Source organism: Setaria italica, chromosome III (genome assembly GCF_000263155.2).
Source record: "Setaria italica strain Yugu1 chromosome III, Setaria_italica_v2.0, whole genome shotgun sequence".
Taxonomy (NCBI): Eukaryota; Viridiplantae; Streptophyta; class Magnoliopsida; order Poales; family Poaceae; genus Setaria; species Setaria italica.
In genome coordinates this window covers 20,615,238-20,629,225 of record NC_028452.1, presented here as the reverse complement: position 1 = coordinate 20,629,225, position 13,988 = coordinate 20,615,238, and the positions used below count along the sequence as shown (strand labels likewise).

Below are 13,988 nucleotides of genomic sequence, written 5' to 3'. Positions count from 1 at the left end.
AAGTGTCCCCCCCAAGTTCAATTTTCCAGCACGTGTCCCACCTTCAGGAGTCCCACATCCCCTCGCGGGGTCTGTTTGGCGCTCTTGTGATTACAATATGCACACTTAGGAGGAGGGTACAGCAGCTCTACATTTCAGTTCCAGTTCGTGCATAAAGTTTATGTATGAACTGTTAATAAACCTGTCCCCATCATCACCTAATTGGGCTGGATAGATTCGTCTCGCGAATTAGCCTCCATCTGTGCAATTGGTTTTGTAATTAGACCCCGTTTGGATACACAATGCTAAACTTTAGCACCCTCAAATGGATACAGTGCTAAAGTTTAGCACATTGGGTGAGAAATGACTACATTGCCCTCATTTATAACTGGCTTGGGGAAAAGTGGAGAGGAGAGAGGGGCAACTAGGGAAAAAGTGGGCTTGGAGACCACTTTTAGCACCCATTAGCACCTTTTAGCACCCCTTGGGTGTGCTAAAAAAACAAGGGTGCTAAAAGGTGCTAATGGGTGCTAAAAGTGGTCTCCAAGCCCACTTTTTCCCTAGTTGCAGGTGCTAAAGTTTAGCACCCCTTTCCAAACACCCCCTTAGTCTATGTTTAATACTCCTAATCAGTAGTATATAAATATTCGATGTGATAGGGAATAAATTTTAGTCCGTGGAACCAAACACCCATTAGTCAATGTGCACTCTCAGTATAGTCAATGTTAGTTTTTGCATGTACTAGCTGCTAACATTACAGTAGGCTTTGGATTTCTCTCCGCAGGCACTCTGTCTCTTTGCGACATTTCGCGTCCGTTCACCGAATCTTTGGGGTTCCACGGGAAGCTACACTCCGAGCAGTGATCATGATGCAGGGCCAAAGTAGCTGGGGTATTCGCGTGCGTAAGAGATGTCTCCCTTTTGTTAATCTGCCATCGAGGCCAGTAACTCCCCCCACTCTGCTCATTGGACCGCCAGCCACGGAGCAGAAGCCACGACACGACGAACGAAGTAGAACCACAGACGTGCTCCCGTCGTCATCGCTTAGCGGTCGGTCCTGCCGTCCTTGCTGACGAGTCGGTCGAGCCAGGACGTACGTGCTTCCTACCCCGTCGCAACAAGAACGCGCCGCGGGGGTCGCACCGACACGCACCTGCAGCGGCCCGGCACGCGGCACGGAAGTAATACTACTCGGCCCGTCCCCGCCCGCACCGTGCCGTGTGATGATCTGCTAGCCAGCCGCGCGCGCTGCCGGCCGGTGCCCGTCGATCGGCGTCGTCGTCCTTCGATGGGCACTTGGGTTCACGTGCGCGCTCGGTGGGTTCGGGCCTTCGGCGAATCGGCGGCAGTGTCGAGAAGATGACGGTCGTGCCCCCGCTACACGGATGCTTTGCGCCATGCTAGGGCAAGCCGGAGGCGGAGGCGGGCGCGCGCGGGTGTCCGTGATGGCGAAGGGACTGGATGTGACGACGCGTCCATCCGCCCATCCATCATCGGTGTCATCTCGATGCATGTTGTGTTGCCGTGTGCACGCATAGGTTTCCGTATGTCTCCGTGCGACGGAGAACCTTGTCCAGAGGAGAGGAGCCCGTCACTTCATCTCTCATCCCGCTGAGCGGCGAGGCAATGCATGCACCAAGCAGGCAGCGGCTTCTGCCTTGTGCAGAGCGACCTGATGGCCTACGCATAGCTTAACTGATGGGCACCGCGGCCGCCACCGCCGTGTGAGTTTGGGGTAGCGATCAGTCATCAGAGGGGTACCGGAGAGAGTTTTGAGACAGACGCCTATTAAAGGCAAGTGTAGCGCTGTGTGCATCGAGCTCGTAGGTAGGTACTCCCTCCCTCCTAGACAAGTCATGAAAAGAAAACAACTCTTTAACCATATTTATATACAAAATAGTACTATAAATGTGCAAATAAATATTAATAAATTAATCATGTAATATATTTTTATACTAAATCTATTTAAAAATATGAATATTAGTATTTTTTTATAGATTCGATCAAACCTCAAATTATTTGACTCTTTAGCGTTCTTTCTAAAGGGGTGTTTGGGAACACCATGCTAAATTTTAGCACCTATCACATCGGATGTTTGGATACTAATTAGGAGCATTAAACATAGTCTAATTATAAACTAATTGCATAGATAGAGTCTAATTCGTGAGATGAATCTATTAAGCTTAATTAGTCCATGATTTGACAATGTGGTGCTACAGTAACCATTTGCTAATGATGGATTAATTAGCCTTAATAGATTCGTCTCGCGAATTAGACTCCATCTGTGCAATTAGTTTTGTATTAGCTCATATTTAGTCCTTCTAATTAGCATCCGAACATTCGATATGACCTAGCTAAAGTTTAGCACCTCGTATCAAGGGGCATTTGGTTCCCTTTGCTTATTTTTAGCACATGTCACATCGAATGTTTAGATACTAATTAAGAGTATTAAACGTAGACTATTTATAAAACCCATTACGTAAGTGGAGGCTAAACGGCAAGACGAATCTATTAAGCCTAATTAATCCATCATTAGCAAATGTTTACTGTAGCAACACATTGTCAAATCATGGACTAATTAGGCTTAATAGATTCGTCTCGCCGTTTAGCCTCCTATTATGTAACATAGGTTTTGTAAATAGTGTACATTTATTACTTCTAATTAGTATCTAAATATTTGATGTGACGGGTGCTAAAAATAAACAAAGAAATCAAACCAGGCCCAAACATCCCTAAGATCGGATGGAATAGGTGGCTACCCTGGTAGTACCGAGTTTATGAGCATGGCCGTGACGACGTGACAGTCCTGAAAGACATAAGGCATCGTAGCGCCTCGGGGCTCGGGTGCCTACCGAGTTTGATATGGTCATGGCGGCAAGAGGACAGTGACGCTGCGCACCACCAGTGGGACCACAGCACGTACGTGTGTGATCGTGTGCGCCAAAGAATCTCAATGTCTTTTGAAGAAGCTAGGGGTGCGAAAAGAACGGATTCGAGAGGCTTGAAGCTTGATCACAATTGACACAAAGCAGGAATTAGATGTTGAATCATTAGACATATTGAATGTTCGGTTAAATCACCTTAACGGAACGTTTAAACTAAATTCATAGATATTATGATGTAAATTCATAGATATTATGATGTATCTAGACATACACCATATCTTGGTGCATGGTAAAAATTATGCATCTTAAAAATTAAAATGATCTACGATTTGGAACAAGGGAGTAGTTACATAAACTCAGCAAACGTGATTTAACACAACATAATCCTCACCCTCAAAAGCGCCACGCCTGCAATCCTGCATGAATGGTTCTCGCCACAAGCTGCAGGGGCGATCACTGTCCTCTCTGTGATTCGGCCATTAATTAGTTCCTAGTCCTTACTACTGTTGATGACCGCCTAACCCATGCATGTGTTGATATTAGACAATTGTTGTATTAGTTTTCGAAATAAATAAATCATGACAAGAGACAATTCTAGCATGCAAAATTATAACATACTAGGCAACAGGAACAGCATAATTATGATCTCAAAAAACATGATTAAAAATCAGATTAGATCACGACGCACGTACTGAGAAGCTGTGATGACGAGTAGTGTTGACGGGACAACAATAGTGTTGCAGTACGCCGCGACACGAAGATTGGATGGAGGACGAGCCATGGCGATGAATTTGAGCAGTCGCGCAGAGCGCTTTCAAAAAATCTTATTCGCCCTCTTCCGGTGCAGGATCACAAGGATGACTGGTTCCGGAGACTTGCTGTCCTGTTCGTTGCTGACGCCGACGTAACGGAACGGAGAAGACTACAGTGACGACGCAGCAGTGTAGAAGAGGCAAAACTTAACTCATATAGACCACTTAATGATACCCTGGTCTTCCTGTAAAATAGTCTATGGCGCGTTTTTTTCATGAGGGGTGGTCCGTATTTATAAGGAGGAACACTCCCACACCCTTATCTATTAGAAATACTGGACTAATAGATGGTGTACCCTCTAACACTAACACTGATACTAACACTAATGGTACGTACTTTTGCTGGCTTGCTGCCATGGTGCTATTGGCATCTCTATACGACGACATCGACACCATCCCCTTTTCCCCTGGCCTCTCTAGCTATCTCTGCCCAAGAAGTGTCGCGTTTTCCACCGCCGACCGACTCTGCTGCACGTGATCTGGCCGGTGAGACGAGGCCCCGCCCAGGCCCGGCCCTGAGGGGGGGCGAGCGGGGCGGCCGTCCTAGGCCCCCGAGACCAAGAGGCCCCGTGGGCAGGTATGTATGCAGTAGGTAGTAGTAGATGTACACACGGTGCGTCCTGACGGTGCCGACGGCCAATCGCGATTTGCAGACTCGCGCTTCGCGCATGCCACTATCATGATCGCGCGTCCAGCGTACGTCCGTGCCTCTAACGCTACGTCCTCGATCAAGTCGGTGTCTTACCAAGTCACCGTCGCCGATTGCAGCGGAGAAGCGCAGGGTCACAGCCCACAGGCAAGCAAGCAAGGTAGGAACCAGTCCTTGATCCTCACCGGCTCAAGTAATTAGATTGACTTTTATTTCATGTTCGATTTGTGAATGACAATATATCAATATTGCACGCTCGTTGCAGTATCCCATTGATAATTAATGCCATTGGTGAGGGATAGATGATATTGAGATTTGAAAGTTCAACATAGAGATCCGTATGTTTTGTAAGTTGATCTAATACCTTTCTAGCTTTGTGCTAGCTAGCTTTTAGTCACCAACTATTTTTTAATTTAATTTTTAGCATAGTAAAAGCGTGTAAAAGGTATGCCAACTTCATGCACCGAGAAGACCATCGACGACTTCACATCTAGGAATATTGCAAGAAATTTTCAAGTAATACACAAACTTCTTTATATGATTTTTTTTGGCATGCACATTGAGCGTTTACCGGTATATTGTTATTAGAAGAGCCACTGGTTTTTTTCGTCCTGAGCCTCAGAAAACTCAGGACCGGCCCTGCCCCCGCCCTGCCATGAGAGGGTCAACCACGTAATCCAGGCCGGCCGATAGATCAGGCTAGCAATATGCTGCTTCCCGTGCGGGAGTGTGTGAAGAGCAATTCGCGCCGGCCGTCTCGCGGAGCCACGGCTGCAAGAGCTAGCCAACGGAGCCTGCCGCGGCCCCCCGTGTGTGCGTCTGTGGTGGTACCACTGCTGTGGCGCGGGATGAGTCACGAAAGTGCTCGTGTGAGAGATCGACCACGTACGCGCCCGATCGCGGTTTTTGTCGCGAATCGTGGATTCAAAATCGCTCCTTCTCCGGTAGTCCCCGCATCACGCACGCTTTCAACCTGCGTCTGCTCAGAGCTGCATGCATTATCGACGAAACAGAGCGTGGTGGAAGCCGCGTGCGACGGGGAGCACCGCTGGCCATCGGCCGGCGCAGAGGTCAGCGGCCCAGAGCACTCGCTCAGACGTGTGGACGGTTACAAAGTTTCCAGCAGCCCGAGAGAGATGAGATGAGGGGGCAGACATGCTTGATCCTTCGCAGGAAAGTGTGAGCGGGCTCTGTCTGTTTCTCTTCGTACTGTAGTGATCCGGCCGCGCGCCACCGTAGGTACCATCATTACTGGTACGCCGCGGGTCAAAAGGAGCATCACCAATCTGCCGGAAACGGCATCAATCCATGTCTGCCCGGTTAACGTTAACCCGCTATTTCGTCTCTGCCTTCTCCCTCGGATGCGCACGATTATGCGCTGGATGGGTTGCGAGAACGAACGTCAGGTTCACCGCTCACGACGTGGGGTCCGATGTCAACAAGTGAAGAAGGGGGTGCACGTCGGTGGATGAGATGAATTCTGGAAAAATAATTTTGATGAGCATGTGCGGATACGATACGAATTACAGTTTTCATCAAGATTGAAAATTCACAGGTACTCAAAGCAGGCCTGGCCAGGCCAGTGAAATTCTCCAGCACAAAATTGTAAATGTAAAATAGTATAGCAGCAGACGTTTTCAGTGGTGGGTGCACGATGGATCCTGTTAGTCTTTAAAGAAAAGCAACTGCGCTCATCACTGTTCATTAACTCGGCGCCTGAACGGCAGGAGTAAAGGGGTACGTGCGCGGCGTGCACGACGCCAGACGCCCGATCGGCCCTGCCGGCTGCCGCGGCGAGAATAATGAGCCCCATCCTGCCGCCACCCGCGGCCCTGCCTGCTGCTCGCGCACAGACGCACAGTGTGCTGCAGCTGGCGCACAGTAATCGCCCGCGCAGGCGTACGCAGCGCCCGTTCACGTGCGAGAGGGGAGGCCGCAGCGCCCTTCCCCCCGCACCCTTCCGTTGGCGCCGCCCGTTTCAAACGAGCGCGAGGCGCGGACCGTGCGGTGCGGTGCTGCCGTGGCGTGGCGTGGGCGATCCGTGGTCCGTGGTGCTTACGGTGCTTCGGATTCTCTTCCCGCCCCCCGTGCCTCGGCACTAATCTCTAGCAGTTGCTGCCGCAATCGGTGCTGCCCCGCTCCGGGCTCCGGAGCTCGGCGCATAGCACACCTGTGCAGCCTGCGGCGGCAGCTCGTGCGGTTTCGGAATCGTTTGTCTCGGCGCGCTTCGTTTGGATGGATTGCCATTAATCTACCGCCGTCTTTGTCTGCACTTGCAGTTTGCAGCGAATAGAGATAGAGATCTATACTGGGGGATTTCAGCTGATTCCCGCATGAAGATCAGCTGAATTCTTGCTACCGTTCACTAAGTTTTATTTACAGTTTTTGTAAAAACTGAAAAAAAAATCTATGTGTTCATTTTTGCGCTGGATCTAGGTTGGTCTGTACGTGTACGGTGATACTTCGACCGATACGGTGCTCAACTCCCTGCCCACTCCCACGTGTGCCTCCCATGCGTCGTCATCAGTGTGCGAAATAATCGGCGTTGCGTTCGGGCAGGAGAGGCAACGAAATGAATGGCCACCCTGCAGCACGAGCAGGTATCCTACTCCTACCGGATTCATGGCAAACACCCGCGCTCATCAATTCTCCAACAGAATGACGAGGGGAAGAAATACGTTGACGCTTGATCAGTTGCTCTGCAGCTTTAATTAAATGCCTTTTCCATGACGCAGTGTGTGCGGTGTGCAGCAACAGCCAGCACCATGGACCTGTTCGCTTCAACTTATTCGGCACCAAACAGTGTTTTCCTCTTACAACAAATCAGCCGTTACAGCTTTTCAGTCGGCTTATAAGCTCATCTTGCTGACACGCGCATTAACCGCCTCAGCCAACTCGGATGCAAGGTTAATCGTTAGTAATTGTCAAATTAGGTTTTCAACGGAGTTTTCAGTGAATTATTGGTACTGTAGTAGATGGTGAACACAATCTCATTAGGCCCTGCGCTGAAACTTACTAGAAGGTGCACATGGCTTACGTTTAAACAAGCAAGCTAAACTGGTAGATTACTACGTAGTAGATACAAACACACAGCACAAGATTCCCAGCCACAAGAACAGGTAGCTGCAGACAGAGATTAACAGGAGGTAGAAAGAAGTTGAAAGAAACAATCTCGACACCTAGACAGACTGCGCCAATTAACAGTGGTGGCAGCAGAGGCGCGCACTTCAGGCGGGCACGCAGCCTCAAACAGTCACCAGCCACACATGGCGCCATCGACACGACAAACTATACTGGGACTACTAGCTAGCTACTGATCATCCGCCGGAGGGTGCTGGCAGGCGCGCGCACGGCGGCGCCCTGCGGACGATCAGATGTCCACGGCGATATCAGCCGCGGCCGCCGGCGCTGGCGCGGCGGGGGCCTCGGAGGGGGTGGCGGCGGATGCGGCCGCGGAGCCGGCGCCGGCGAGGCCGAGCAGCATGTGGCGGACGCCGCGGGCGTACTCGAGCAGGCGGTCGACGGCCGGGATGGTCTCCCGGACCTCGTCCAGGGCCTCGAAGTTGCGCAGCCAGGCGTGGAAGAGCGGGAACGCGTCGGCGTCCACGAGGCGCACCCCGGTCACCTCCTCGAACACGGCGAGCCAGTAGGAGCCGCAGCCCAGGACGACGTCGAGGAGGCCCACCTCGTCGCCGCCGAAGAAGCGGCGGCCCTTGAACGCGCCGTCTCGGAGCTCCGCCTCGATCAGGGCCAGGTTCTCGTGCACCTGCCGCACCGCCGCCTCCTGGTCCTCCCCCGTCGACGCGAACACCGCGCCCACCGCCGGCCCGAGCTGCACAAACATCGCAAAAGAGGACAACAGAACGTACGTGTCAGCCATGTCTCATCACACGTGTATGTCCAACCTATCTGCAGAACCCAATAATCGATGTACCTTGTCGTCGGCGAAGTGGCACCAGAAGCGGGCGAGCGCGCGGTCGAAGGCGTCGGCGGGGAGGAGCGGGCGGGTTTCCGGCCAGGCGTCGTCGAGGTACTGGAGGATGATGACGGACTCCGGAAGCGCGCGGCCGCCGTGGACGAGCACGGGCACCTTCTTGTACACGGGGTTGAGGCGGAGCAGCTCGACGCTCTTGTTCCCGAGGTCCTCCTCCGCGTACTCGAACTCGAGCCCCTTGAGCCGCAGCGCCAGCTGCACGCGGTGCGTGTACGAGCTCGCCCACGACCCGAGCAGCTTCAGCGGCGCCGCCGCCGCCTGGCTCACGTTCTTCGGCGTCTTCTCCATGGCTCACCGCGCGCTCCGAGCTGCTCGCCCCTGGACCCTACCACTCGAGATCAAGATGCTTTCTTTCCTCTTTGAGTAGCAGCTGCCAGCTAATGGTTGTGGTGTTCTCGGGTTTGTTGCGTGGCTTGGGAGCTCCGGGGTGGACGGGTTTATATAGAGCTGGAGACGGTGACGTAGGGCCCACGTGGAAGTGGGGAGCACATGTGGGGCCGAGGAGGCGGGTTGGGCCATGGGAACCCTAGGCGTGCGTCCGAGATGGGCCGGGCAGGCTTCCAGGGAACGGCACACCGGCTCGCCGTGGACTTCCTACTCACGGGTGAAGTGTGAAACTGTGAACTTGGAATACTTGGAGTAGAGCTGTGTGCTGGTAAAGAAGTTTGTTCTCACTGGTCGAGCTGGAAGTCTTGGCCGACCGGCCGATCCCTTTTCCTCGCAGCCCTGGGCTCTGGCTGATTTGCTTCTGGATTACCGAGCAGTGGTAGGGTTAAAGAAAAAAGGGGCACGATGATCGAGGAGGAGTCCCTCTCGACTTGTTCCCCAATGCTTTGGCTTGCCGAACAATCCGGCCCGCCTGTACTAGCTTCTCTGTACGACCTTGTGGACTCGTGGTTAAACCCGCGGATTACGCGCGGCATGAAGAGTGACTGTGACTGCGAAACATTGAAAACAAATCCTAGATTCGATATAGTACTGATGTGAAATCTATAGTCAAAGCACTTGAACAAAGTCTCCGAGCCTTGATCCATGCGCTTGACTAAACCTGCATGTTCACGACCAAACCCAACAGCGAGACTGCGAGAAGGAATCTTGCGGTGTGCATTTGCCCGTGACCACCACCCGCGTGCATGCATTGCAGCCCAGAATAAGTCCGGCCGGCCGGCCGGCCGGATGCATTTATGGCCGGGATCACCAGTTAAGCAGTTTCGCCCTACGCCACCATTGTTTTTTTTGTTTGTTCTGCGACTGAGATGCAGCGTCACGTTGCGTCGAATACTGACCGATCTATTCCATTCCCGCACGCCCACTGTTGGCGAACAGCAGGCACCAGGCAGGCAGCGAGCGTACGCGCACGACGGACGGCACGAGAGCCCGCGGCGGAAGTGCGGCCGTGCCGCGGCCGCTGTTGGATGGATCGGATCGGACGTCGAACTGTCGGGGAAGCGAGAGCAGAGAGGATCAGAAGAGGCGACCGGCGGATGGAGGAAAGCAACAGCCAACAGTGGCCGGCCGGATAGACGGCTCGACCAAAAGCGCCCGCCTCCGCCGAACTGTTCCCATCGCTGCCTTCTTTCTTACTGTCGGAAGTGGGGGGTACTGGTAGTCTGGCAGCGGCGCGCTTCGCCTTTCCTCGCGTGGCTGGCACGGCACCGGCACCGCCACGGCCTATCCCGTGGCCGTCCATGCCTCCCGGTCCGGGCCCGGCCGGCCAGCCACGAACGAACGTTTTCGCAGCGCCCCGGCCGCCCGCCGGTGCCACGCCGAGTTACTGCGTCGCGTACTCGCGTTACCGTATGCGGCTGCCGGGGCGGTTGGCAGTTGTCAGCTGGCAGCTGAGGTGAAAACTCGTCGCTGGCGGACGCATGGTTTGCTCGTTCCCTGGTTCGAGTGTTCGTTCGAGCGATCTCCTCGGGCCGGAATTTGATGGGTCGGTGGGCGAGGGCGAGAGTGAGACGTCCTTGTCCGCGCTGCAGTGCTTTTATCGCTCGGGCAAGCAAGCGCATGGAAAGGGGATTCAGGCGTCAGGACTCAGGAATCAGGATCCGAAGCCTAGTTGTAGTTGACGGCTCGAAGGCCACGCATGTACTACTGCCTCCCGTTAACTGGTATACGTCGTCGTCGACCCCGGTTGGAGTGGACAACAGATTACCCAGTACTGGGGGGATAATGATGCTGTAGAGGCATGGACGACTCCGCTGACTCGCTGCTGATCCGACGCAGGGGATTCGCCTGTGCTGCGTGCGAGATACGCACGCAGAGGGCGCTTGATTGCTGCGTAGTAGGAGTACAGTACAACGCTATGCTGCCGAAAGCCACCCGTCTCGTGTCATACGGGTATGCTTATGTGATGTGTCGTGCTGCACCCGTGTGCGCATTGGCGCTGCCCCGATCGAGCAGCGTCGCCCGTACGTACAGGGCAGCACGAGGAAGCGGAAGTGATGATGCGGCTGCGATGCGATACGATTGTGCTTGAAACCTTTCCCCGTGCGGGCCCACCTGCCATTCACGATTTTACATGGATTTGTTGTAACTTGTGTAGCCACGTATGAATGGGATGTACAACTCAAGGTCCCCGTAGGCTGGGGCAAATTTGCCGATCAAGCGCCCATTGATCCGAGATTAGAGCCATTTTTTTCCTAATACATTATAAATGCAGACACTCACATAAACACACGCATACTCAACCTTATGAATACATACGCGCAACCTCACTACGGGAAAGGTACAAATTGCCGAGTGCCCCAGGCACTCGACGAAACCCTAAAAACACTCGGCAACGTGTTTGCCGAGTGTAACACTCGGCGACGAGCACACGGCAAAGTTTTACTCGGCAAAGTTAACTTTGCCGAGTGTCTTTGGTCGGGCACTCGGCAAAGGGTGTGCCGAGTGGCACAAAACACTCGGCAAACAATATTTCCAGAAAAAATAAAAAAAACATACCCCGGCCACCGGGGGCAGCTCCAGCTGGCCGCCGCCGCCGCCGCCGCCGCCGTCTCAACCAGCGCGAGGCCGCCACCAAGCCCAGGCCATCCACGGCCACGGCCACCACGCGGCCACCGGCCGCCACGCCCGGCAGTGCTCGCTACCACGCCGCTGCCGCCCGCCACCACGCACCAGATCCAGAGGGGAGAGAGGTGGGGGCCGCAGAATCCGCGCCAGATGGGAAGAAGGGGGCGCGGATCCGGTCGGAAGGGAGGGAGCCGGGGAAGGAGAGGCCGGATCCGGAGGGGAAGAAGGGGGCGGCGGTGGAGGGGGCGGGCGCCGGGCGCCGGGGCCGGGGGCGGGGGGAGGGAGGAAGAGGTTCGAGGGAGTAGCGGCGGAGGAGATCGAGGGGGCCGGGTGGGGTGCGGGGATAAGGTTCAGTGAACGGTTGTTTGCCGAGTGTCTAACCTAGGACACTCAGCAAAGATATTTTAAAAAAATTTAAAAAATATCTGCCAGTTTTAAAAAATTGTCAAAAATTTAAATGAAATAATGTATATTCTCTATTGACTATACAAAAAGTTTTGTAATCAAATCAAAACTTGACCGTCATTTTGACTCCAAATCTTATGCAATCCTTCTCAACGTTACTATTCTTCTTCTGAAATGTTTCGGTTTGTAAACATCGTACGTGACGAAATGTGCAAAACATTCTCAATTTTTTTCCACAGCCTCCACCTATGATATCATGACAAATCTCATGATTTTCAAACTTTGCTTGTTTTTTTTTATAATTTAAAAATACCACTGCCACACGTTCGTGGTCGTGTTTCCTGAACAAGATGTTCGAAATTTCTTCTCATTTCATGGGTCAGGTCTCAAATTGGACCGAATAACATGAATATCAGTTTTCTACTCATTTTGTTCCATATTTTGAATCACTTGCAGTTCAAATTTGACTTATACCAAAAATTTTCTTGAAATGCAAATAATTAAATAAATATAGCAAATAAATCCAAAAATATACCAAATTTTAACATGGAGTACCACATGTTGTATGTGGGGAGTAGAAAAAATTTCATGGTGAAAAGAGAAAAAAAATGATTTTTTTTGTCGAGTGTAAAAAAAAAACACTCAGCAAACCCCCCTCTTTGCTGCCGAGTGTTTTTTTTTGCCGAGTGTTTTTGGCTTGACACTCGACAAAGAGCTTGTTTGCCGAGTGCTCGCAAAAAAACACTCGGCAAAAAAAATACACTCGGCAATTTTTAGCTTTCCCGTAGTGCCTCACCCCTCTGACCATATCCGAAAGAATAGATCCTCGATATTATCAAAATCATCATAGACGCCTCGCTATCGACAACCGTATCACCTACCACTGAAAAGAGTAGCTCCGGTTAAACACTAAAATAAATTTAGAAAAAATAAAAGCACCATTGCCGAGACGATGACTCAAAACGTGGTGTGTATGTTCACCACAAGTAACCTTACCACCTACTCAGGTTGCGAGATTAAAGCGAGCTAGTGTACACTTGTGATCAAGGGGGTGTGGCATGTGCATCTATTGTCACCTTGGGAAGTTGTGATAAATAAGATCGTTGGACGAGTTGGGTTGGGTAGTGAGAGGTTTGTTAAGGTTGGAAAATGTAAATGAATGTATCTCTAAATTTCTTTTTGAATCTATTTGAATATTGATGTTTTAAAATCAATTCCACAAAATGTGATCTTGGTATCGAGATATTTATTTTTCCGATTTTTCAATTTTTTGTTAATGTGCTAGTTAAATATTTTATATATCCTAGTTTGGTACTTTGAATACACTATTTCAATATTTTGTTCATATTAATTAAAAACTCTTCTATCAAAGGATTGAAGAGTTTTTTTTGCAAAATGTTAAGACATTTTGGTCTCAAATTGTTGATCTATTTTCTAAACGTATTGAATATGATCTTTAAAAATGTTTAAATAATTTCAATTCTGTTGTCTAGTTTTCGAATTTTCAGAACATAACATTTTCAAAATTTTGATATAGGTTTTGAAAAACATTGAGTTAGTATTTTTCAAAATATTGTTCCTTTGTTTAAAGTATTTTGAATCTAGTTTCTTGAAATGTCAATCTAAGTTTTGAAAAGGTTGAATCTACTTCCTCATGTTAAACAAAAAGCACAAAGTCAGAAATCATTTGGAAATAATAATTTGCTAGTCAAGCTTCAAAATACGAAACGGAAATAAAAATAAAAAACATACCTTTGAGGTGTGTGCCAGTGCCATGTCCGCCCGGCCTGGTGCTAGCCATCTTGAATGGGCTGGGCATATGGTTGTGGGCCTCTGCTAAAGAAGGGTAGCCCGCGGTGCTGCTGGGTGTGCTGGCCCGTCCGATGTGACATGTGACGCACCATTTCTTCCGAAGAAAATCGGGAAGAAAATCGGGAGGTCCAGATGGTGTTTGGATAGGCTAAGCTTTAACAACACATCAGATCTTGGCATGCGAAAATTAAATATGAGCTAATTATAAAACTAATTGCAGAATCCTGTGCTAATTCGTGAGATGAATCTATTAAGCCTAATTAATCCATCATTAGCAAATGGTTAATGTAGCACCATATTATCAAATCATGGACTAATTAGGCTTAATAGATTCGTCTCGCGAATTACACTCCATCTGTGCAATTAGTTTTGTAATTAGCCTATCTTTAATACTCCTAATTAGCATCCAAACATCTAATGTGATGGGTGTTAAACTG

At 50.7% G+C, this 13,988-nt stretch overlaps 1 protein-coding gene across 1 annotated transcript; it reads right to left on the bottom strand.

Moving 5' to 3' along the window:
* Positions 1-7,337: 7,337 nt before the first annotated feature.
* Positions 7,338-8,726, bottom strand: LOC101777261 (glutathione transferase GST 23). The gene is made up of 2 exons (XM_004962032.3): positions 8,260-8,726; positions 7,338-8,157 (listed from the first exon to the last, which is right to left on the bottom strand). The coding sequence occupies exons 1-2, from the start codon at positions 8,605-8,607 to the stop codon at positions 7,696-7,698; spliced, it is 810 nt and encodes a 269-aa protein (XP_004962089.1). The 5' UTR covers positions 8,608-8,726; the 3' UTR covers positions 7,338-7,695.
* Between the last annotated feature and the right edge of the window lie 5,262 nt (positions 8,727-13,988).

Bases quoted from the DNA above. Each gene is read 5' to 3' on its own strand.
- LOC101777261 (XM_004962032.3), bottom strand. From the start codon at position 8,607: ATGGAGAAGACGCCGAAGAACGTGAGCCAGGCGGCGGCGGCGCCGCTG. The intron at 8,158-8,259 runs GTACATCGATTA...ATGTTTGTGCAG, and splicing joins GCCACTTCGCCGACGACAAG to CTCGGGCCGGCGGTGGGCGC.